General features: G+C 48.3%; 6 protein-coding genes across 6 annotated transcripts; 3 read left to right on the forward strand and 3 right to left on the reverse strand.

The window, feature by feature from the left end:
• Positions 1-18: 18 nt before the first annotated feature.
• TRIREDRAFT_106248 (uncharacterized protein) lies at positions 19-1,788 on the forward strand (the record flags this gene model as incomplete). The annotated part of the gene is made up of 2 exons (XM_006964396.1): positions 19-1,434; positions 1,732-1,788. The coding sequence occupies 2 exons, from the start codon at positions 19-21 to the stop codon at positions 1,786-1,788; spliced, it is 1,473 nt and encodes a 490-aa protein (XP_006964458.1).
• Positions 1,789-2,225: 437 nt separating this feature from the next.
• On the reverse strand, positions 2,226-4,554 carry TRIREDRAFT_106249 (uncharacterized protein; the record flags this gene model as incomplete). Its single annotated transcript, XM_006964576.1, has 3 exons — positions 2,226-3,800; positions 3,854-3,952; positions 4,012-4,554. The coding sequence occupies 3 exons, from the start codon at positions 4,552-4,554 to the stop codon at positions 2,226-2,228; spliced, it is 2,217 nt and encodes a 738-aa protein (XP_006964638.1).
• A 5,126-nt stretch (positions 4,555-9,680) lies between these two features.
• TRIREDRAFT_106250 (uncharacterized protein) lies at positions 9,681-11,140 on the forward strand (the record flags this gene model as incomplete). The annotated part of the gene is made up of 4 exons (XM_006964397.1): positions 9,681-9,695; positions 9,803-9,898; positions 9,991-10,735; positions 10,800-11,140. The coding sequence occupies 4 exons, from the start codon at positions 9,681-9,683 to the stop codon at positions 11,138-11,140; spliced, it is 1,197 nt and encodes a 398-aa protein (XP_006964459.1).
• A 4,426-nt stretch (positions 11,141-15,566) lies between these two features.
• On the reverse strand, positions 15,567-16,558 carry TRIREDRAFT_106251 (uncharacterized protein; the record flags this gene model as incomplete). The annotated part of the gene is made up of 3 exons (XM_006964577.1): positions 15,567-15,588; positions 15,679-16,185; positions 16,470-16,558. The coding sequence occupies 3 exons, from the start codon at positions 16,556-16,558 to the stop codon at positions 15,567-15,569; spliced, it is 618 nt and encodes a 205-aa protein (XP_006964639.1).
• Positions 16,559-18,377: 1,819 nt separating this feature from the next.
• Positions 18,378-20,446, reverse strand: TRIREDRAFT_106252 (uncharacterized protein; the record flags this gene model as incomplete). Its single annotated transcript, XM_006964578.1, has 6 exons — positions 18,378-18,380; positions 18,517-18,522; positions 18,560-18,586; positions 19,369-19,947; positions 20,091-20,112; positions 20,313-20,446. 6 exons carry the CDS (start codon positions 20,444-20,446, stop codon positions 18,378-18,380), a joined length of 771 nt encoding a protein of 256 aa, XP_006964640.1.
• Positions 20,447-22,640: 2,194 nt separating this feature from the next.
• Positions 22,641-23,566, forward strand: TRIREDRAFT_106253 (uncharacterized protein; the record flags this gene model as incomplete). The annotated part of the gene is made up of 2 exons (XM_006964398.1): positions 22,641-23,007; positions 23,553-23,566. The coding sequence occupies 2 exons, from the start codon at positions 22,641-22,643 to the stop codon at positions 23,564-23,566; spliced, it is 381 nt and encodes a 126-aa protein (XP_006964460.1).
• Positions 23,567-23,868: the final 302 nt, after the last annotated feature.

Genomic DNA, 23,868 nt, shown 5'->3' on the forward strand with positions numbered 1-23,868 from the left:
CTTCCCCCCCCCTTCACAATGTCCCCTCCCAACGCCGACGATGCTCCCTCAACCACCACCAAATCCCTCGCCGTCGACATCGTTGCCGCCACGAGGCCGATGCACACCAGGATCAACAAGCTGGTGACATCCAGAGTGCCGCTCGCTCTTCCTCCACGGTCCTCCGACCCCGGCGCATACATCAGCGGCCTGCTGCACATTCTGCCCGTGTACATGACGTTTGAGAAGCTGTGGCTGGATATCATCTCCAGTCCTTCCCCCGTTGAAGACGCGGCGGATGGTACACGCCTCGATGCAGAGAGCGGCGACGGGCCTGCACGGGTGAACGACAGCAAGGATGGGAACCTCGAGGTACCAGAACGCGTCCGCAAGATTCTCGTGGCTCTCTACATGCCCCAGCTCTTCCGTTCCGACCGCCTCCGAGGCGATATCAAATCCATGACGGGCTGGTCCGACGAAGTCCTCGATCGCCAGATCCAAGCCATTAAAGGAACCGGCCAACTATCCGCCAATCTCTCGCATATCAAGCAAGCCGTCCACGCAAAGCCGCACGTCCTCGTCGCCTACTCGTACAACCTCTTCATGGCCCTCTTCGCCGGCGGCCGCTATATCAGAGCGTCCTTTGAGAAAGCCGGCAACGAGTTTTGGCAAACTGTTCCCGAGCCCATCAAGCCGACAATGCAGCCCTGCCAGCCGAGGCCAGCTGCTGCTGCTGCTGCTGCTGCTGCTGCTTCAGTTGCGCCCTTTTCTCCGCTGGAGCTGACGGGCGATGATGGCCTCGGCACACAGCATTCTTCTCACGCCTCGTCGTCTTGTGATGAGTTTTTGCAGTTTTGGCACTTTGATTCACCAGAGGACGGCGAGGATTTTAAGCGAGACTATAAGGAGAGATTGCTCACATGGGAGGACACGCTGACTGCTGACGAGAGGGAGGATATCCTGCAAGAGTCTATCATCATCCTAGAGAGCATCGGCCATATTGTCGGTCAGCTGGACGAGGTCTACTCAGACGAGCACGGAGAGAAGGACAACCTTCAGATGCCCAGGAGACCGTCCTTTGCTAGCCACTTCATGCAGGCCCAGTTCGTGGCTCGTCTGCGTGACAGCTTCTTGATTGCCAGAGACAGGGGCGTCGGGAATCCGTTCCGGACTCGATCGGTTGACACGGAGGCAAGTGGAAGGGAGGAGCAAGGGGGCGAGGAGGATGACAACAATCAACACGATGCCGTCACTGGCGCCTCCAAGTCTATCAGATTTGCAAAGACGCTGCCGACACCTCGTCGCAACAAGGGCCGAGACGCCGTAATAGAGGAGGATGGCAAGTTGCGTGGAGGGTTGCCAATGCACATCGTCGATGCTATGGCAGCGAGGCCGATTTTCGCGTGGATTGTCGGCTTGTTGATACTGTATGTGGTTGTTCGCGTCAGGGGCATTGTGAGCGCTTAGTGGGACAGCAGCAGCACCGTTGAGTGAGCGATGAAGCATACAGGCACACGCATGGGATACATCAGACGTATATCGGCGCAGGCCCTTTCGGAAGACGTGCATTTCTGTGATGAAGATGATGATTATGATGGCTCCTTAAGAGACAGACAGACCTAGATACTTGGATACCAGCACTTACTTATGAGAATAACCATTACCTACTTACAATTGTTGACTTTCATCATGGCGTTCATCCTTTGATGTTGTCGAATCTGTTTCATTTCTGCTTTGTCTTACATGTAATAGTTCGACCATCAAGGCTCAAAGACAGGTGCCTCTATGCTTGGCTATGCCCACAGCTAACCCTACAAACGCCACGGCTATGCTTCCAACAATGTTTCCGAAAGACGAGCAAAAAAAAAAAAAAAAGAAAATGCAAAACACTCCCTCTTCCTCCCTTTTTCTCAAACACACAGCGTACATGGCTCAAGAAACGCTTTTCGTACAATGCTTGCTCGTACACTACATGCCCATGTGGCTGATTTTTCCCCCCAGAGACACAAAAAAAAGCAAAAAGGGAAAAAAAAAAAAAAAAGCAGTGGAATCAAAGAGAGACCCACGCCAGGAGACAGAAAGAGGGCTCAAACATGAATGGATCGTCTCATACCTCGGTATTCCTCATTTTCATATACTCATCATCACTCCTCTTGTTCCTTTTTTCCCCTTTCTCTCTTTTTTGGCTCAGTTATTCTTCTTTCTTTCTTGTTTTTTTCTGTATTTCTTTATTGTACTTCTGTCGTTTATTCGTCGTCATCGTCAGGGGTATCCCAATCATCCCCCACGTCAGCCCAGCCAGCCAAGTGTCGCTCGCCGCCAAACTCGCCCACCTGCCGCAAATACCGCGCGCGAGCCTCGTCCTGCTGCCACTGCCGAACAATGTAGTCGTCAGAGGCAGTCACGAGCTTGCCGTCGTGGGACCAGCTGAGGGTGGTGACCTCGCGGCTGTGGCCGCGGATGAGGGGCGTGCCGAGGCGCGAGATAGGGATCAGGGGCGTGGCGGACGATCCAAACGCAGACGGCGTGGAGATGCTCTGCGACGGGGTGGCAAAGGACGGCTCGGGAGCCATGTGGGAGCGTTTGGCCCAGGCGCTGCGGATATATCGTTCGTCTGTCGGGAAGAGGAGGGCGCATCCGTCGGTGCTGCCCACGGCGAGGAGCTCCGAGGAGCCGTTGATGCCGGGCCGGATGTCGCACTTGACGTAGAAGGACTGGGCGCGGAAGAGCTCGTGCTTGAAGCCGTACATGGGCCCCAGGCCATGGGCGCCGTTGGGCCTGCGCTTGGTGGCTCCGTCCTCAAGCTCCGGCGCGTGGCCTAGCATCAGGTGGCTCGTAGAGTAGGCGTAGACGGTGCTGTCCTTGCAGACAGCGTAGAGGCGGGCGGCGTCGGAGCTGAGGGCCAGGGAGGTGATGCCGTAGGAGCGCCACGTGTGGCCTCGTGGCTCCTGAGTCACGGCGAGAGGCGTCTCCTCGGCCTGCCGCCGAGGCTTGATATATCGTGTGTCCCAGAGCTTGATGGAAGCATTGGCCTCGGAGGCAGAGAGCAGGAGGTGCTCGCGGCCCGGAGGCATCCAATGGATAGCTGTGACAGACGCTGACGAAGTATTGCCCTGCACCGTGCGCTCGTGGGCATTGTCAATAGTGTTTACGCCCTTGGCCTGAAGGGGCTCGAGGGAGGTGTCGCGCTGGCCGATGCCGCTGGGGCATGAAAAGCTGTTGACGGGTGATGAGGAGCATCGCAGGTCCCAAATCTGAATACGACCAGCCCGGTCGGACGAAGCAATGACGTTGCCGGCTGCCTCGCCAGGCTGAAATGCAACCTGCCGCAGTGAGTCCCAGTGGCCGCCTCCAAGCTCGGCAGCGACCGTCTGCGTTGGAACGTCGAGAATCCGGCCGCTGCGGTCACCACACGCCGTCGCCAGGCGCATATCATCTTGTGAGAACGCCAAATCCATAATTGCGTTGTCGTGAACGGAGATGTATACGTCGACCTTTGAGTCGTCCAGGTCATCATTCAAGGTGGTGTTGAAGAGACGAACGCATCCCTGCTCATCACCAATGGCTGTGACTGAAGCCTTGTGGCAGCTGGCCAGACTGAATGGAATCGTATTACCGCCTCCGGTGGAGGAGACACAGTGGTGAAGATCGTTGCTCCGGCTGTAGAATGAGGACGTTTCGACCCTCGGGTCACAGGCCGGGTGGCTCAGGTGCTGTCTGCCGTGGTGTAAAGAGAAGCCATGCTCACGATCAAGAAGGTGAGACTCAAACCCACGGTCCCGGAACTTGCGCACGGGCTTGGGCTGATATCCCTCCAGCTGCTGTAGCATAAAGTAAGTAGCGATTCATAATTGAGAACACAAGGTGAGCATACCAAGGGGGCTTTTGGATCCGCGGCAAATAGCCTCTGTGGAGTGAGTCCCGACTTTTCTTGCCCACGGGAACCACTGCGGCTGGCCTTGAAGAAGAGATTCTTGGAGCTTGTTAGCATGTGACACATGTTTCCCTCCATGTGGTATATCCTGAATTTACCAATGTCGCTTTCCGCCTGTCCCCCAAGCTTTCAAGAGTCTCCTTTGCCTTGGCGCCATCCTCGGACAAGCCCTCGGTCATGGTCAGATCCTCCTCGATAATGGTGCCATTGATTAGACCCTGGAGGCCGTACTGCGAATCGCCCGCGATTCTCCTCCTCTTTGCACTCTCTGCCCGCGTCTCCCCCAACAGCCTCTTGTGCTCTCCGCTGACGCCCAGCCGCTCGCTGGGAGAGGGCGGACACAGCGGATCCGAGCTCAGCGGATCGCTAAGAAAGGACATGGGCGAAGCCAGCTGGCGATTGTTGACAGAGGCGCCATCCAGCATGCCCAGGACTGAGCGTCCGCTGGGCAGAGACGACCGGGGCGTAAAGAAGCGGCCGAACCTACGCGGCGTCACCGAAGGGTTTCGTCGTTCCTTGCGCCGCGTCGACCGGATGGGCGACAGCAGCAGGCTGGAGCTGGCTGGAGAAGAGACAATGGCGGGCGGGCTCGAGGGGACGGCATCAGATGCGGTAGACGGGCCATAATGATAATGCACCATGTTGCTCGGGCGGGCGAAGAATTATGGGAGACGACGATGCCTTTGTCCCTGGGCTGAGGCAAAGACGAACACGAACAAGGACAAGGACGCGGGCGAGAGGTGACTGGCGACGGATGACGATGACGAGATGCAAGAGGGCCCTTAGGCGAGTCGAATCATGGCAAGGGAGCCGGAGACCAGAGGTTGAAGAGCTTTTGGAGGCAATAAGCGGAGACGTGCTTTTGGGTCGTAAGCGAAAATGGCTGAGGCGAGGGACATGGACGCAAAGTGGAGAGACGCGGTCTCACGACGCGGGAGCGTGTAAATGGGATTCGATGGCGCGTTTTTGGCGGTTGGCGACGTACATAGAACATGGAACCTACAGTAGGTTGGAACAGTGAGGTGTGCTGGGCTTGCCACTAGACATTAAGCTGCTACAGGCGGCCGGGGCGCTGAAGGGCCGCCTGCCACGGGGGATCTGCAGGGGGCGGCTGGGGGCTTGCAGCGCTGGGCTGTCAGGGCGTTCAGTGGCCCGCTGGAGGTCGCACTACTAGGGGGGTCTTAAAAACAACCACGTCTCTTATAATAGCTCTACTATTACAGGGGGGATGCTAAATTATAAAAGGCTTATTAATTTATAAAAAAAAAGATATATTTATTATAGTATAATTACTATATAAAAAAAGGTATCTTACTTTAAATTAATAAATTTAATATTTTTATAATATAAGGTTATAAAACTAACTATTATAATAAAATAAACACTATAATGCGCTTTATGCTTAAGCACTTTTATTAGCGCTTTTACTATTACTAGCCCTAATGCTTTTAAAAATGCCCTTACTATTGCCCTTAAGCTTAATAGCTTTAAATTTAACTTTAAGGAGATTAAAGCTATATTCCTTTATAATCTTAATACTATTAGCTTTATAAGACAGCTTTTTTTAATTTAAAGCCTGTCTTTTTATTTTTAATATTATAAAGTTAATAGCTTTTTTAATAATCTCCTTATTATAGTTTTTTTAATAAGGCTATAATATTAGCAGCGCCTAATCTTTATAAAAATAGCCTTAAAAAAAAAGCTTATAATAAAAGTAATAGCAGTAATAAAGCTATTTATTATTATTTAGTAAAAGATAATAGTCTGCCTTTAATTAATGCTAAGCAGCTAGGAATTTAATAAAAAAAAGAAAGAGGTTATTACTAAAGTGTAGAGTTATAATACTTACTTAAAGCAGTAATTTAACCTTTTTTAATTAATAATAAAGAAAAGGAATCTTATTATAAGCTTCTTTATTATAAATTTATACTGCTTTTTTTTTTTAAGCTGCCTGTTTATTATAATTATTTTTAATAAGTTAAATTTTAATATTTTTAATAGTTAATAAGCTAAATTTAGCTATAATTAATATCTTTTAAAAGAGTATTAATTTTTTAAGATTCTTTTCCTTTAAACTCTTTATTTTAGTTATTATTATAATACTATTTAATATAAAAGTATATAATGCCTTTCTAACTTTCTTAAAGACTTAAAATATAAATAAAGTTAGTAAAACCCTTAAAATTATAAATACTTTAAAATAATACTAAATATATTTATAATATTAATTTATTATGTAGATATAAAGCTTTAGTATTAAGGCAGTCTTTTAGTTAAAGTGTAATACTATTACTAGTATTTATAAAGTTATAGCCCTGCCTTTTCCCTTTTCCTTTTAATAAAATAAAGCTTAGTTTAATAAAGCTTTTAATAAGCTTTTTAATAAGCTTTTTAATAATAATAGCTATAAGAAGCTTAATATACTATTAGGATTAATAAAGCTAGTAATATTTTATTTATTAATAGCTTTAGTTAAGGAAGAGAGGGTATTTTAAAGTTAGTTTAAGATAATTACTAGGTTATATAAAAAAAGGCCTGTTTTCTTTTATAATAATAATATTATATATTTTTTAAATATTTAATTATAAATTTCTTAAAAATAATAAAGAAAGTTAGTTTTCTTAAAGTTAATAGCGCTATTAGTAACTTTATAATATAATATTTCTTAATGCTAATGCTTATAAGAATAAAAAATGCTAATATTAAGGGGTTAAAGATAATATATAAAATATAAAAGTAAAAGAAAGAGCTTAATATTATACTGCTTTATAAAATAAATAAACTTACTAATATAGTAATTTTTATAACTATTTATAAAAAAGACTTTTATTTTTTTAAAATTATAAAGTCTTATATATTTCTTAAAGTATTAAAGCTATTTTAAAGCTATTATATTTATAATATAGCCTTTTAAACTTATAGCTAAGACTATACTATTAATAAGGCTATTCTTAAACTATTTCTTTAAAAGCTAGACTTTAAAAAAGATAATAAAAGAAGAAATAGCTTAGCTATTAGTTAAGATTACCTTTATAGCAGTTATAAAGACTGTATTATAAGAATTTATTAAAGTTAGATTTTTAATTAAGATAAAAGTTTATATAAGGATTTTAATAAGAAAATAACTTATTATAAAGCTAGTTTTATTAAAATTCTATATATTCCTCTTTTAGATTTTATATTTTATTAAAAAATAGCGCTAGGCATAATAAAAAGACTTAACTATACCTTAGTTTTATATAGCCTTTTTTTTAATATTATAAGAAGTAGATTTATATATATAAAAGTGTCTTTTTATATAATATATAAATCTCTTAGCCTAGGATTATAAAATAATAGTCCTTTTACCTTTAGCTATAAGAATTATATTAGCATAATATTAAAAAGCATAAAGTTAAATATAGTGCCTTTAGGTAATATAGTAATATACTTAAATAAGGATTTTATTTTTCTCTTCTTTTTATAATAAAGTATAGTTACTGCTATTAAGAGATTTTAAATAGCGTTTTTAAAGTTAGCTATAAAGCTTAAAATAAGGAATTTTAAAGGCTTTAGCTGCTAATATAATAGTCTTATAATACCTTTCTTAATATAACTTAGCTGCTATAATAATATAGTATTTAAGGCTTTTAGTATTATACTATAGAAAATTAAGTAAGCTTATATTTAAATTAATTTATTTAATTATAGTAAATTAAGAAGCTTTTAGTAAAGATATTAATATAAAAATAATAAGAAAAAATAAAGATTTAATAGTATAGTTAAAAAAAGAAAATAGGGCTTATATATAGGCTTTATTATAATTATAAAATTAAATATATTAATATTAAATGCAGGGTGTGTTTTTTTTACTTTATTATAACTTTAGCAGGATAACTTTTAAAATTATAGGAGTTATTAATTTAAACTAGGGTACTTTTATTTTTATAAGGATTATATTATAATTTATATATTTATTTTTTTTTATAAATTAATAAGCCTTTTATAATTTAGCATCCCCCTTATAATAGTAGAGCTATTACAGGAGATATGGTTATTTTTAAGACCCCCCTAGTATATATACAGGCGGGTGTGCCTTGCCTAATCCGATCGAGTGTTGACAGGAGGAGCATGCACTAGACATGTGAAAATACATGCCCGATCGCATGCTTTAGCTGGCGATGGCTGAAATGTTTGTTGTGCTGCCGCTTTGCCTTGTTTAAGACGTGATTCCCATATGCCAGGTTTGTATTTTCCAGTTTCCGGTCTCGTTAGCCAGGATAACCTGAAGGCATCACCCGCGCAGGTGCGTTATTCTGTAGGATATTGATTCCTCAGACGATTGGAAGTGCATGTGACAGCCAAGCGCAGCAGTATCAATTGTACCTATGTAGGTGGCTTTCATATAATACCAACCAGCCTTCCCTGGCCAGGGAGGGCCAGCAAGGGATAGTGACAATATATCGCGCCTTGACATAAGGTATTGCTTTCAACTGGTACTACCTAGGTAGTATGTAGCTACGAAGGAGGTAAGAAAGCTGAGCTTGGACCGAATCATCAACTAGTGAATACCTTATGAAGAGAATGGTTTCGCCCTTTCAATCAAGACTGAGATACCAGATAGTATATGCTTGACGAGGCTGATGCTACAGCACGTGGTGGCTCAATCTTACGTCAAAATACCGAACCCACGACACGTAAACACGTCCAGTACATGTTAGTTTTGTCAATATTCAACTGGCATCGGCCAGAGTGCGCACGAATCAAGAGACGAGCCGCTGGTGTAATTAAAGCCAAGCGCGCGGTGACGTGCTTGATGCATGCGGATGACAGGCGATGCCACGTTCTGATAAGATAGGGAGACGTCGACTCTGTACAACTAGAGTACCTTATTATCGTCAAGTTTATCAGCGCCACTTCAGTTCTGGAAGCTCAGAATGAGAACACACTCCTTGAAGGATTCATGATATGTACCTACATTTGTTTGCTGAAGAAGTACTAGGTATGCAGTGCACTGTACACATATGCTGTTCCTGTACCTGATTATCAAGCCACAAGCCAATGCGAATTGCCACTCAAATCGACAAAAGGCAAGCCATGAACAGCCGCGTTTCCACACCCGAAGCTGCTAGAAATACGCCACAACGTCTGGGTTTTCTGTCAACGACGGGACATCCCCATCCCAGCTGATAAGGGACTCGTGATTGACAATTTTACCTATCTGTTGAATGTACTTCGTCCGATCTGTTCAATCTTTGTTGGTTTTATCGAACAGGTGAAGCACGTGCCCAAATACTAGGAACACTTTGCATACCGATCTTCAGTATCAATGCCCCTGTTCATCTTCATCAAGCCACCTCAGCCGTCGAATTCCCAGAGCCTCCTGGTATAAATCACACAGTCTTTCCAAGCTGAAGTGACTTTTCTTCTCAAACATTCTTCTCATCATCATTCAATCTTCTACAGAAACACTCTTTACCTACCGAGATACACCAGGTTTGATACAGGCAATCCAACCTCAAAAAGTGGTAAGTCGCCCTTCTCCGTGGTACGCGCACCGTTGCTAGCCCGAAATCGGCATAGCCGCTGGCATAATCTGGTGCGCTATGGTGTCATTTGCTGCCGTGATTCATCCTCCAACTCCGTCCTCGTGCATTTGATCATCAGCTGCGTCTCCTTGCCTCTCGCCTCTTACCTTCAGCTTGCACTCTGTTATTGACACGATACCGGCAGATATCAACCCGTTCTCTTCCACTCCTCTCCATTGATTCCGGCTCCAGCTGCCGCCATGTGCCGTTTCTTGGTACGTCATCCCCCCGAAGACCCTGAGAATCAACACCAAGAAGAAGTGCCCCAATTCCGAGATCGGGGGTCTTGCGCACACGACTAACACCGACACTCGCTCTCTAGGTCTACAAAGGCAGCGACGAGATCCTGCTCTCGAAGCTGATTCTCGATCCGACCCATTCGATCCTCAAGCAGTCCTTTGACTCAAGGTTGCGACTGGTACGAAGAACCCCCCCCCCCCTTCTCCCTGCCCCTCGCCACAGCCTCACCGGCAGACCCTGGCTGACATTTTCTCTTTCTCGCATCTCTAGGACACGCGACGAGGCCAGAACAACGCCGACGGCTTCGGCATAGGCTTCTACACCGATCCCAAGCTTGGCTCAGCCCCCTGCCTCTTCACCTCGACGATCCCCGCATGGAACTGCACGAACCTCCAGCGCATCGCCTCCAAGACAGCGTCTCGATTGATCTTCGGCCATGTTCGAGCAACGACCGAGGGCTCCTTGAGTGAGGACAACTGCCACCCCTTCACACACGGAAGTCTGATGTGGATGCACAACGGCGGACTCGGCGGGTGGAAGCACATCAAGCGGCCCCTGGGAAGCTTGTTGGCGGACAAGTGGTATCTGGGCGTCAAGGGAGGAACGGACAGCGAGTGGGCGTTTGCCCTCTTTCTCAACACCCTCGAGCAGTTGGGCTTTGATCCGAGTGCTTGCCCGCCCAACGGGTTTGGGCCTACAGTGTTGCGAAAAGCGATGGAGAAGACGATTGCCCAGATCAACGAATTGACAGATTCGATTCCGCAGAGCGTCCTGCAAAACGAAGACGTCGATACCAGGAGCCTACTCAACTTTGCCGTGACAGACGGCCACAGTGTTATTTGCACCCGCTACATCAGCAGCTCCAAGGACGAGGCCGCCAGTCTATACTACTCTTCTGGAACACAGTGGGTTACAAAAACCTCATCGCCGGACGACAGACAATACCAGATGGACAGAAAGGACAAGGGGGGTGACATTGTCCTGGTTGCCAGCGAGCCCTTGACATTTGAGAGAGGTAAGACCATCTCCGCCCAACATCGAGATGCGAGAACGCAATGCTGACTTTTTTTATTGTTTAGAAAACTGGGTGAATGTGCCGACCAACTCAATCTTGACCATCCACCAGCAGACCGTCATGGTTCACCCCATCCTGGACAAGTACTACGAAGGAGACCCGTACCATACTCGCTCCAGCGCCTTTGTCCAGGAAAAGGGCCTCTCTACCAACGAAAAGGCAGCCAGTGGCTCTCAGAGCCCGGCAAGTATTGACGGGACGCAGAAGACGATTGCTCAGTCGTACTTTTCCCGCGGCCTCAGCCCCGACTTGGTGCGCCGATCGCTCACGCCGGTGTCTGCTCGAGAGTCGAGGTTGACGTCTCAACTCCAAACCGCACAACAACTGACTGCAAAGCCACGATGACTTGGTGCAACCAGTGTCTCGAGGTGTTGGTTTGGGCTAAGTTGACATATCGACTTTTCATGGTAGCCCCGACATTAGACATGGCCTTTTTATGATGTTCTTGGTTTTGCTTTCTTTGGTAAATTGCAGGCTTTGAGTTGATGGGCAATTGCTTTACGTGGGATACAGCGGGATAGAGTTTCTATAGGCGAAAGGCGTGGGAATGGAACTGGTATACTTACGAAGGCATTAGATGGATGGCGTTTACTCTTATTGCAGTCTTTTTGCCAACGCTGAATTTCATCTCGGTCATCCGAAATGGTCACTTTGCCCGACATTCTGTGAATCTCGATGCTTGCTGTTGTTGAAAGCATCACTCAAGATGCTGTGTCATTGCAATATCACGACCTCTACCCGAAGTACCAACCCTCCACGCTCTTAGTTCAACTTGTTTAATGTTCTCTGCAGATTCATATCGTCTTTGACTCACCCCGTGTACTCACCACGCCATTTGCATAAACTTGCGGTATCATCAGAGTGAATGGTTCTTGTCAATTGAATCACTGATGTTACTACGGCTGTACTTAAGAAGCCACACCGAGCTCCCAGTTCCAATATGTGTATTTAGAGCCGAGGAGAAGAGATCTCCTGGCTAGAGACCGTTGGGTGATTAATGTGTTTCTCTCAACTCAACATCGTCACAAAGACATAGCATAGCACGGAAGATAGCATTTTACACGGCATGAGACGCGTGTGCTGTTTCGGCACCTGACATTTTCCAAACCTCATACGCGTCCCATGCCAAGTGACTCCCTCTAATTCTGCTTGTACGTGACGTCAAGCAGAACAGATCTTCTAGCTACCTTATAGGGTGATTGGTCAACAATATGTCCTTCATCGCAAATCGCCATAATGAGATAGCATGTCAAAGAATACTATATATACATTGGCATGAGACATGCACTCTTTTCGACGCCCAAATTATCCAAAGCTCATCCGCCTCGAAGAAAGTGTTGACAACAAACCACAACAGTTACAGTCTCATACCATTTCAGATGTTCACACATACAAAATGTAACTTCTTACATTGGCGCCGCCTTCACTGAAAGCTTCCTCAGTGTATATCATCACAGATCATGATGAAAGAGTTCCCCCGAGTCCAACAATGCATGCACATGCTCGCCCCTCCGACTCGACATCAATCTCTATACCCATATCCATACACACTTCCAACACCGCACCGCTCTCAACTCCATGTCCTCGGAATCGCTCATATCAACCACGCCAGTCCCTCAGTTCCAGGGGATTTCTCCAGTAAGAACCATTTCCTCTTAGCTTCAAGGCATTACCATAATTAGCCCAGAACCACAAAGACAAATCAAAGAGTAAATGGCAATATACAAAGTGGAAAAAGAGTCGGGGAATGTCCAACTAGCTCTGTAAACTGCCGTTTTCCCCCTGTCGAGCGTGTCATCAACTAGCTTTCCAAACACTCTGTAGCCGAAAGCCCACGCGAGAAAGAACAGGGCCACTCGGACAAGGCGTTGAGCCCCCCCTAGGCAGCGGTGACGGTTCGTTTAGGACGGCCCTTTTGACGAGTTACTTACTCTGTTCAACACGCCAAGACGCCCACAGCTGTTTTCACCCCCTTGAAATCTCGGCATATGAAGACTTGCACTCCGCCCCCGAGAGAGGGAAACCTCGATAGCCCACCGAGTTGGCGATGGGCCTAAGCCCAGTTGAATGATCATCCTCATGCCATCTACATACGGTCACCAGCAGTGGGTATCCTTATTTCTCACCTGGCGTGCGATTAGAAAACAAGCCAAGGCATGATGCCATGCTGCTTCTTCATACGATAGCCATATACTGCTGCCTCTTATACAATCTCATTCCATGCCATGCTCTGTCCGTCTCATCATAGGATGACCTCGCTTCTCTTCACCCAAAGACAAATCACAACAGGACAGAAAGGTTACCAAGGCTCCTACTCTACCGCTAGCAGAAGAAGTAGTTGAGATGACATCCCCTCCTTCCCCTCCTACTGTACACCCATCGGCCCGCCCGGATCTCAAGATGCGGCTGAGTGCCAGACGATACCTCAGAGGGAAGAGAATCATCAAGGACTTTTTTTGAGCGTTGGTTCCCAGTTTCGACTCCGCAAGATTAGAACAGGGGGAATGGGAAAAGATTGGGCAAGCTAATGAGTGCCGAGCTCTGTGGCAGGCAACCATCTTCCCCCTTTCCACTTTTATGGATTAGTCTACGATTGTGCATCTGCCTTTCTCACGATGTGACATGTCCGGTGCATCGGGCGAGCCACGAACAATAAGCCCTACGGGGCATCGGCCTATGCTTGTTCTCTGCTACAAGAGAACAGGAGTAAAGTCTGCGTAATCGGGAAGGGAAGACGCTCGATACAAGGGACGATCTGGCTCTGCAAGAAGGGGGGACTACAGGCAAGGGGGAAAAGGAAGGAAATATCAGTCAATGCACCGTCGATATCATTCTAGGGCCGTCCAACGTATTGTTACGTTGCATGCCAAGTCTCCAGCGCCTACTCCGTAAGTGACCTCATCAACATCATCTTCTTCTTCTTCCCTTCTTCTTCTTTTTTCTTCTGCTTCCTTGTTTCACCTCGCGCTGACAGAACTGTTTCGGACAGGCTGCAATTGGATGAAACATCGTCTAACGAGGCTGAGCGCTGCCTCGGCGAAACTCGACCACTTCCGTGCAGGGTGTGAAATCGTGCTTTGACGCTTCAGATGTAGCTATTTTTAGTGGTCAGGGGAATCAGTTGTAAGCAAATCCAATAATGACCTGAGGCAGCGTCATAGGAATGTCCAATGCAAATGACGACCTATTACCCGGGACTTGCGGGAGGAGCTGCGATGGATGACCTTGATTGCAAAACCAAACTGAAAGCGGCCTCAGGTATCAATGCCAGAGTATCCCTCGCAATATTGTAATGCGTTAAAAGGATTCAGTGATACTCGAAAAGGTCGTGTATTTGCGAACACGACGAGATCCAGATTTGCCGTTATCCTTTGCTGCAGTCAGTTCTTAGTTGGATAAGCAGAAGCCCGGAGAATCCGACAGCACTTACAATGGAATCATAAATCACGTACGCGCTTCATATGGACATTCCATGTATCGGCGATGCTTCTCGCGGAGTTTCTAACTCTTCCCGCTTCCTGGTCCCTCTTCCGTAAAAGCACCCTGCAAGCCGGGAACCGAACGAGTCCGCCAATAATGCTTCCCTCTGCAAACTACAAGCACGGGGGAGTTTGTGGGGGGGCCGCATATGTCTTCAGTCATCACCTTGCTGCGCTCTCACCTCCTACACATTGCCGAGGTATCTTCATGTCCTGAGAGGGCGGGTGTGTGTAGTGTTCCGTCGTATGAGTCGGCACGGCGCAAAGAGACGTGTGATGTTGCAGCCTCGCACGTCGGGAATAGCTACTGGAGGGGCGCTGCAGTTGCCAAAGAGAGCCTGTAGAAGGGTGGCCTTGTTCGCTTTTGCTGTCAGAAGAGCAAGGATCGGGAGCTCGTATACCTTGCAGACGAGGCGAGAGAGGCACCCGTGCGTGTCTGCGTAGTCTGTTCTGGGGTTGGAAGACGTGTAAGCATAAGAGCACAGTCGAGCCTCTGGTGGTAGGCAACAGCAATAACAGGAGTAATAGTGGGCAGAGCGGATTGGATGACGGCTGCATATTATGCCGCAAATGACAGGGCGCCGGTGAGACTCGCACACAGGTAAGCAGTTGAAGTTGGGCAAAATGTGACTCGGACGGGTAAGATAAGCGAGGCCATACAGGAATCAACGATGGAACATGAGGATAATGCCCGACACCGGTTGAAGAGCTTCACCGAATTGCTGATGGTACGACAGCGCTCGTACAGTAATACTAAAGCTGCGCAAGAGAGGGCCCCCTCTAATGCGAGGGCCGAGCGGAACGTCAAACTGACAAGGCTGACACTCGGCATTCATAGCCCGCGTCCAGTTTTGAGAGGCCGACAATGGCAGGCTACTGCTGGCATCTCACGTCGGCGTCCTGTCATAGCAGCTCCTTCGCATCGCAGTATTCGGGGCGGCGAAATGCATATCATGGGAAAACTGCCGTAAACAGGGATAATTCGTCACTGCTATCTGGCTTCGGACCAATGTTAGCATGCAGGTGGACAACAAGGCAGCGAAAGTTGCAAAATCAAAAGGAGCAAATCTCAATGTCATCTTTCGTTGCCCGGCAAGAATCAGGTACCGCGTCTCGTGCTGGGGTTGCGTCGAGGTCGGGTTCACATGTACTCCCTATGCTGCTCCGTTCATCTGAGGGCCTTCATGCTCAACCGGGACCTGCTCTGCGCTATCTTAGAGAGCCGAATCACGCGCTTGATGCTCGATGCACCCGCCCGCGCCATCAGCCAAAAGCCGTCTGCTTATGGCTACTCACTCGTCAAAGATGGCCTGGCTTGTGACAAGTATACAGGCGGAGAAATAACCGTGGGATGGCAGCAGGGGCTGTGACCGTGGGACGTACCTAGCATTCGTGCAAGCATACCCGAACGAAGCCTGGTGATATCCCGTACGAATTGCTCGTAGTAACGGAGGGCTTGACGATACGTTGGTAGGGGACGGCAATATCAGGTGACAAGAACGAGAGGCATCCCCCCAAAGATGCAAACCCTGTCCAGGCTTGCGGGTAGCATAGTTCTGGCTACTAGGTGTTGATGAAGCCTTGCTGGCATGGGCTTGAAGGGCTGTTGCAGGGCTGGCTGCATCTTTGAGTTGCGGCAGAGCAGGGAAAGCAATCTGCCAGTCGGGCATTTGTCGCGTCACAGGCAAGGGAGAGGCGATTATCCCCGACATGCCCGTTCCTCCACACTCGGGGCCATGTCGGGCGTAATTGATATTGAAGGGGTCCCAAAGCGTCGTTACAAGTACAAGGCCGGACGCCGAGTGCCAGGGCCGGCAGAAAGAGGGTACGGTTCTCGCCGTACTACTGCTAGCATGTATGGAGAGGGCGTGGTTCGTAAGGGTGCTTCTCTTCTTCCAATGATCGACAAAACTGTACTAGCACGGGAAGCCGATTGGATTGTTGAGCCAGGGGTATACTCGTAGTGCTTGGTTCGGCTAGCAAGGAAGATGTTCGTCCGCCAGGATGAGGTTCTCGTTGCTTGGCATACTTCATAGCGGTATTAGTGGTATCGTATGCCGCCTTTTCTGTTTCTAGGAGTAACGGTCAGAAAAGGGATGGGCATCCAGTGCTGGAAATGCAATGATTTTAGGCAGCAAGATGGTGCTTTCTGCAAGGATGAAACAATGGAAACAGAAACATGTTGATGTACTTACCGGTGGCGTGCAACGATGTTGCGTTGCTGGAGCTTTCCCCCGGGACGATATTGACGCTGCGCAAGGGTGGCTTGCCATGTAGTATTCATATTGGATTCAGTTTAGCTCAGCTCCAGCTGCACCCCATGCCGCTAGGAGCTGCACTGTTGGTATGTAACATCAACAACCCGTGGAACGAATCACGCCGCGGCTGTAGCGATTCGGATTGTCGCCATCACGTGGTGGTTGCTCAGAGTGGCCAGGGCTGGGCATCCGATTCTTGTATCCATCTCCTTGTCTCGTTGACTCGGGCTTATCTGGACAATTGAGCTGATGTGCCTGTAGCTGCCTTCCTGCCATGAAGAGGGATGTAAGTGTGAGCAGAGTTCACATACTCGCGTGTACTTACATAGACTCCATGCAACGACACTTATATCTAAGCACATCGTCTGTGTATGGGGGGGCGTAAGAAACGGCAGTGCGCTTGCGCAGATGAACCACCCCGACTGCAGCACGCCTCAACGACAGTTTCCGTTAGTGATGGTTACATGCCAAAGGTGGCGCCTTTTCATGGGGAGAAAAGCAGAAGAGGGGACAAGAGGAGGGGGTCCCTGGAGAGAGGGTGTTGCTATCAACACAAAGATGCATTAGATGAAGCACTTGGGCTCCTCTTGATGGATCGAACAGGGCCTCGACACCGCCGTCTGTGCATGCCTGCACCCGAATACTGGCACTAGCAGATACTAGATACTAGAGCTCGCAAGCCAGCGTATAAGCACTTGTACCTAGTAGATGGAGTACTGACGAAGTGTTGCAGCCGGTGAAAGTATCCAAGTTTTTGTACTAGTAGCAGCAGCCTCGCCTCCAGGGGCTTGTTGGTGCCATCGAGATGTGTGTGTTAAAGACAAGGGGAGCCAAGAACATGGGCCCCTTTTCTGCAGTCACCACGACCATGACCTTGACCTTGAACTTGACCTTGACCTGGTCCATGTCCATGTTCACGTTCATGTTCATGTTCCACAGTTTGAACCTTGACCTTGACGACGACCGTGGTAGCCCCGGCTGTCATGGTTGATGGAGTGGGAAGGATTTTCGGCAATAGCGAGATGGCTGATCGATAAATTGATTACCGGCCTCATTGAGTGACCTGACATCACCCGGATCGACGAACTGGTCCGTTGGCTAGAAGAAAGGGAGAATGGCTCTGCGAAGTAGAGTGGAAGTCATCTGTTCCGTCGATAGGATCACGGACATTCTTTGCCTGTACCACACATCTCGAGCAGGTTCTGGGACGTGATATCCTCCACCGTCCGCATACTGAACAGGCAAATCCGTGGTAGCGGTAACATGAACAAGAATTTAGCCGTGGACGCCGCCTCGGTCCTGCATTTGTCTGCACCCTTTTGGTGCCGCCGTGGCATGACGTCAAGAGTATGGGGGAATGATCCAGACCTATAATTAGGACCCTAAACGAGCGACTTGCGCATACGAGTAGCCTGAGCTGACCAGAGTCCAGGGGACTGGCGAAGGAGCTCGGAGTTCGTGTAAGCCGAGCAATGCGCCCTCTGCAGCTTGTCGTACACTCGGAAAGATGGACGATGCGCTGAAGACTCATCAAGACGTCTCGTCGATATCAGTCGCAAGAAGTCAATCCATCATGATAGGCCGAGGGTACTCGTACGAGAGCCGACAGCGAACCGTGCCGCTTGAGGCATAGCTTCGCCAGCACAAGCGGGAGCATGGGATAGGCCTCGAGACGAAAGAAGCGCCAGCCCAAGGCCTGGTACAGTGATAGGCCAAAAGTCTGCGACCACCTCACAGTGCCTCACCCTATAATGCAAATATATAGCTTTTTAAATATTAAATAATATTATAGTCTTAAAAGAAAAAATTATAAAAAAAATCTATAATATAGCTAATAAGCTATTATCACTATAAAAGATATTATTATTATTATTTCTTTTATATTAAAAAGGCTATATATAAAATCAGTAAGTATAAGAGAAGAAAGTTATTTCTGCTTAATAAAAACAGTAATAATCTTACTGTATTTTCCACTATAACCCACTATAACCTATACTTATAAAAACATATCTTTTTATATTACTTACTACATCTGCAAATCTTAATAAAAAAAGCTAAAATTTAATATATATATAATTTATTACTTAATTAAGCATATATTAAAATTTCTAATAATATTCTTATTATATAGCTAGTCTGCAAGGGTTTAAAAATACCAAGTTTTGCGGGGATACTGTGAGGTGGTCGCAGACTTTTGGCCACAGACTGTAGATGCACCCCTCCCCCTGATTTGTCCCCCCAAGCTCATCCCATCCCGTGGGGCAGAGGCACTGGTGGAATCTGCAGATCCGCCGCAGCCCGGCCGTTGCTAACGCCAACATATCCCACAACCAGGCTAGCCCGTACAGTAGAGGCCTGTCAGAACAGGAACACGTCGCGCTAGGGGAAAAGCTGGAGCAAGTCAAGGGCTCGCTGCTGCTCTAGCCCACGGTGTTTGCGCTGCGTCTCTCTCGTCCGTCCGTGCCCTGGTGTCGCCTCCCCAAAGGTATCGACTGTACTGTATCCTCTGTTCTTGCGCTCCGTAGACAGGTGCCTGAGTTCTCGACCTGGGCTTCGCGATCATGTGGACTGCAACTGACCGGGGCAAGGAAAAGCAGTACATGTACCAGACAAGGTCGACAGGTCTCCCATGCTAGTCTCAGCACATCCCCCCCCTCTTTTTATGCCTTGACAAGACCGCAAAAAAGGGCTTGCTGTCCCGGACGAGTCTTCAGTGCAAGCTCTGGGACTCGGGGCTTGTAAGGCAAAGCTCAGCTCAGCTCAGGGATGTGACCTGGAAATAGCACGAAGCATCAATGACGGATGCCCAAACCGAGTCTCACGAGGAACAACACACCTCTGCACAGTATACCAATGCCCAGGGCACGAGTTGCGAGATGGCTAGTGGAGTTGCGGTCGCACTGATCCGTCCAGAAGGCCTGGCCTCGTCTGCAGGCTGTGGAGCGCCAGTCTGATGGTATGTAGAAGCGACAGCTCTGTGCGGAGACAGGCACAAGTGCTCCGTAGTTCCACTCAAGGCTTGCATGGCGCCGCTGGGACCGTCGGATGGATGAGGGTTGCTTGATGCTTGGTACACTAGTAGGTATGTACAGTATGTCGTCTGTCGCGCGTGTCTGCCCGTGCCTGTGCCTGTGCCTGTGCCTGTCTGTGCCTTGTGCCTGGCTGGTCCTTTGGCTAGCGCACGTGTATGGCGGTGGTGGTCATGGTCATGGTCATGGTGATGCATTGGTGCCTTTTGTCCATATGGCGCAATCGACTGTACGAGTAAGGTACTCTGTCCAGGCCGGCTGGGGTCCTCCTTCCCGTGACTTGCCTCGTGATCTCCTTTGTTATCCGTACCTACCTTATTGTTTGCTTCCTTGCCTCTGGGGAAAGAACCAGCGAGAAAAAGAGGAAGTCGAGAGCGACTGCCAAGCTGCAGTTTCTTCAGCAGCGTCGCTTTCCGGAATATCTGCGCCTCCGGGGCAATAGTATTACCTGTACTCCTCCCACTCTGCCTGGTACCTAATAAACTAAGTATGCCTCACTTGTTGAAGACATCACGGCCCCGACACTTACAACAGCAAGCAGAGCCTGATGCCTGCAATTGCAACAACACGCCCCCTCGACACGAATATTCCAGCATCCCGCGCCCCTGGCCTTGGATTCACTGCTTCCCGCCCCTCCCCCCACAGCGTGTCCATCCGCTCAGTTGGCGCTTTGGCCTCTCGCTCTCCTCACCACCTCGACTCCAGACGCCTCCCGCGCCTCCGCCTGCCACGCCAGGCTCTGTCTAATCACCGAAGCTCGTCGCCAGCACCACGTTTCTCCTTCTGTGGACCGCAGTCGACGCCTTCTGTCTGGTCTAGCGGTCCGTAGCGCTGCAGATGGCGCACCCACGGAGCGTCCGAATCATGGGTTGACTCCAGAAGCATGATATGCTTACTTTGAAGTTCCCCATCCAGCCCTGCGTTAGGCTCAGACGGACTCGAGTACTTGTACTAACACGGGGAGAAGCGGAAGCCCGGCAGCCAAGAGAAATGAACTTTGTCGGGGAGCCATAGCCACCGTGATGGCTGCAAATCCTTGTTTTGTAATCGACATCAGACACAAGCAGATGCTATTTCTGCCGGCGGAAACCTTGCGGGACACGGAAAAGAGAGTCGACTAAGTCCCAGTACTACCTACTTAGTCCTAGGTGTTGTTGACCTTTCCTCCAGCCGTTAGTCTCGACCCCAGCACCCCTTCATGAGTCGCTGTCTACGGCACTCGTGGGTGTAAGCGCCAACGTGGCTGCTCTTCTCCATGTCTTGACTAGTAGTTGAGATCCCGATGGAAGTGCCGAACGTCCATCAAGGTCCGTCGACTTGGCCAAGACGGCTCCAAGAACTTTCACGCCGGCTTCACTATCGAGGATGACAATCCACATCGCTTCTCGCCCACGTTCTCCCCTCCCTGCCTGGCTGCCCTCTTCCATATCTGTCACTCGCCCTGGTCGTTCCGCGGTCCGGGCGGTCGTCGGTAGCGAGCCAATCACAGGCACCCAATCCGAGAGGCGATTACTCTCTCTGGCGAATCTGCTGTTTTGGCAGCGCTGGCGCCAGCCGTTCCCTTTTCTGGTATCGAAGGCTGACTGTCGGATAAGCTGGGTATTGACATAGATGACATGAGACCAACAGCAAGGCTGGCTCATCGCTTGCTTGCGGCAACCAGGCTTGATTTCGGATCATCCAGTGCTATCACAAGGAGCCATCTACAAGGAACCGGAGACGGCGGGACATGGACAGCACGTTAGATGGATGTCAAAGTACCTATCCATTCATCGCATAAACTGTTCTCATGGCCGCTTCAGAGTAAGAACCCCCCTGCTGGGTCCTTTGGCTCGCTACTAGATACGCCTCCACAGACAAGCCTCACGCTCAGACCACTGCAATCTCTGTGCTTACGCTCTGATCTGATACTATCTCCCAGAGCCGTCGCCACCTTGTCTGCTGCTATTCCCGTCGTGACTGGCTAAGCCAATGAGCGCGAGCGGCCGAGCAAGATTGCTTGGAGATGCGGAGTTTTTCTGCTTCCTTAGCTTTGCCCTTTGCTCGTTGGCGATCTGTCGAATTTTCGGAGCAGGCAAGTACTCGACTCTACCATCGGTGTCCAGCCTCCCCTGGACAACAGAGTGCCCGGCCTGTCAGGCATCACAGCCCGATGACATACTTTAGCCGACGAGACCCGGACCTGGTTCCCCTGTACACTTACACAGAGCCAGCCCCGGAGAAATTCTACACATAGTATGTCTCTTCTTATAATAATTATTGCGGCAGTATGATGCTTGAATCATGAACTGACCAGGTTCCAGATATCGCGCAATAATTACGCACCGATACAGCACGCTTAGATGAAGGAAATAGGGCAAAGGGAAATGATCTCATAGCAGGCTGTGGAGCAACGGGACGCTCGTCTTACGACACAGTACGCCCAGCAGGTTGCTCGCCTGTATCTCTCCCGAAGCATGCCATCGGACGAGCACCTGCCGACGACGGTACGTGCCGCGCCTCTTCCACCCTCTATCACCTTGACGCTCACCGTTGCCCGCTGTTTAATACACGGAGGAGCCACTCTCCGCTCTGATGCTACAAACATGTAGCAGATGATGGAGAAATCCCACCACACAGGCAGGCGACAGAACCACCAACAGCTTCCATGGAATAAAAGAACTTCCTTGTCCAACGCACCCCCCACCATCTGCAAGCTGATCGGGATAGGGAGAGGATGTGCACAACAGAACGACCGATGTGAGAAGAAGGGTACAACACCTTGATGGACCCTGAAAATCTCACCTCCCTCGCCGGCAATGTACACACCATACCTGGATGAACCACACCCTTTCATCTTCGAGTTAGCTTGGCTCGTTATCACTGGCCCCCAAAACAAACTTCCCGTTCATGCGGACCGTAGTCGCCCTCGACCTCGAGAATATTCCGCTTACTCGAGGCATCTGCCGAATCTGTCCCGCTGCCACTAAAATGTTTTGCAACAAACGCGCTCAGCCCGGGAGTAGGTGAGGGAGAAGAGCGCCGAATCTCGATTCGTCTCACTCGCTCACGCCTCTTGAAGTTCATACCAATCCGCAACATGGTTGGCGGACTCCGAAAGCCGCAACCCACGCCTTGTCATCACCCCATTGCCTCTTCTGACCCCTCGTCTCGGGTCTCGGGCCAACTGGTTCTGATGTTCGTTCGAACCACACGCCCCCCTTGGCAAGTCCATGATACCATGGATGCGCGTGAAGAGGACGGAAATTCCTCCGTCAACTTGTCTTCAACTGTCTCAAGCCTTGTGCACTCCCTCTACGGCGTACAGAGTCTATTTCTGTTAGTACCACCACTATTATCACCTCTCTCTGCCACTCCGCTCCTGGCAGTGCTACGATGCAGGTGCCTTGTTCCTGGTGCCTTGCAGTTCAATAGTCAACTGCTACCACGCTACGAGGCACTTACTCGTAAGTTGTTTACTCTGGGTTAGTCGTGCCTCTTGCTCTGCATCTTCCGTTACAGCGGAATGGGCATACGGAGCCCTTGATGCAGCCGGTCCGCGGTAACCCACCGCGTGGAGCGCGTTTGCTTTGGGCTTGTTGAAACCGGCCACCCCGAAGGCTAACAGCAGCGGCATCGACCACGTTGACGCAGCCGTCCCTCTCGTATCTCATAACATCGTTGTCAAGTGTGATTAGTGCATGCATGTTCCTATGGATACCGAGGCCGGAGAGGACTTGGCATTCTTGATAGCCAGCGGGAACATGAAGTGTCAGTTTCCGGTGAGCCGATCTGGCGTGCTCATGCACATCACCCAGCTACAACTATCACACACATTATTACACGAGATAGCAGTTCGTACATAGGTAGGAACTACTAGGGGGGTCTTAAAAACAACCACATCTCCTATAATAGCTCTACTATTACAGGGGGGATGCTAAATTATAAAAGGCTTATTAATTTATAAAAAAAAAGATATATTTATTATAATATAATTACTATATAAAAAAAGGTATCTTACTTTAGATTAATAAATTTAATATTTTTATAATATAAGGTTATAAAACTAACTATTATAATAAAATAAATACTATAATATGCTTTATGCTTAGGCACCTTTATTAGCGCTCTTGCTATTACTAGCCTTAATGCCTTTAAGGATGCCCTTACTATTACCCTTAAGCTTAATAGCTTTAAATTTAACTTTAAGAAGATTAAAGCTATATTCCTTTATAATCTTAATACTATTAGCTTTATAAAATAGCTTTTTTTAATTTAAAGCCTGTCTTTTTATTTTTAATATTATAAAGTTAATAGCTTTTTTAATA

This window comes from Trichoderma reesei (genome assembly GCF_000167675.1).
Source record: "Trichoderma reesei QM6a unplaced genomic scaffold TRIREscaffold_7, whole genome shotgun sequence".
NCBI lineage: Eukaryota > Fungi > Ascomycota > Sordariomycetes > Hypocreales > Hypocreaceae > Trichoderma > Trichoderma reesei.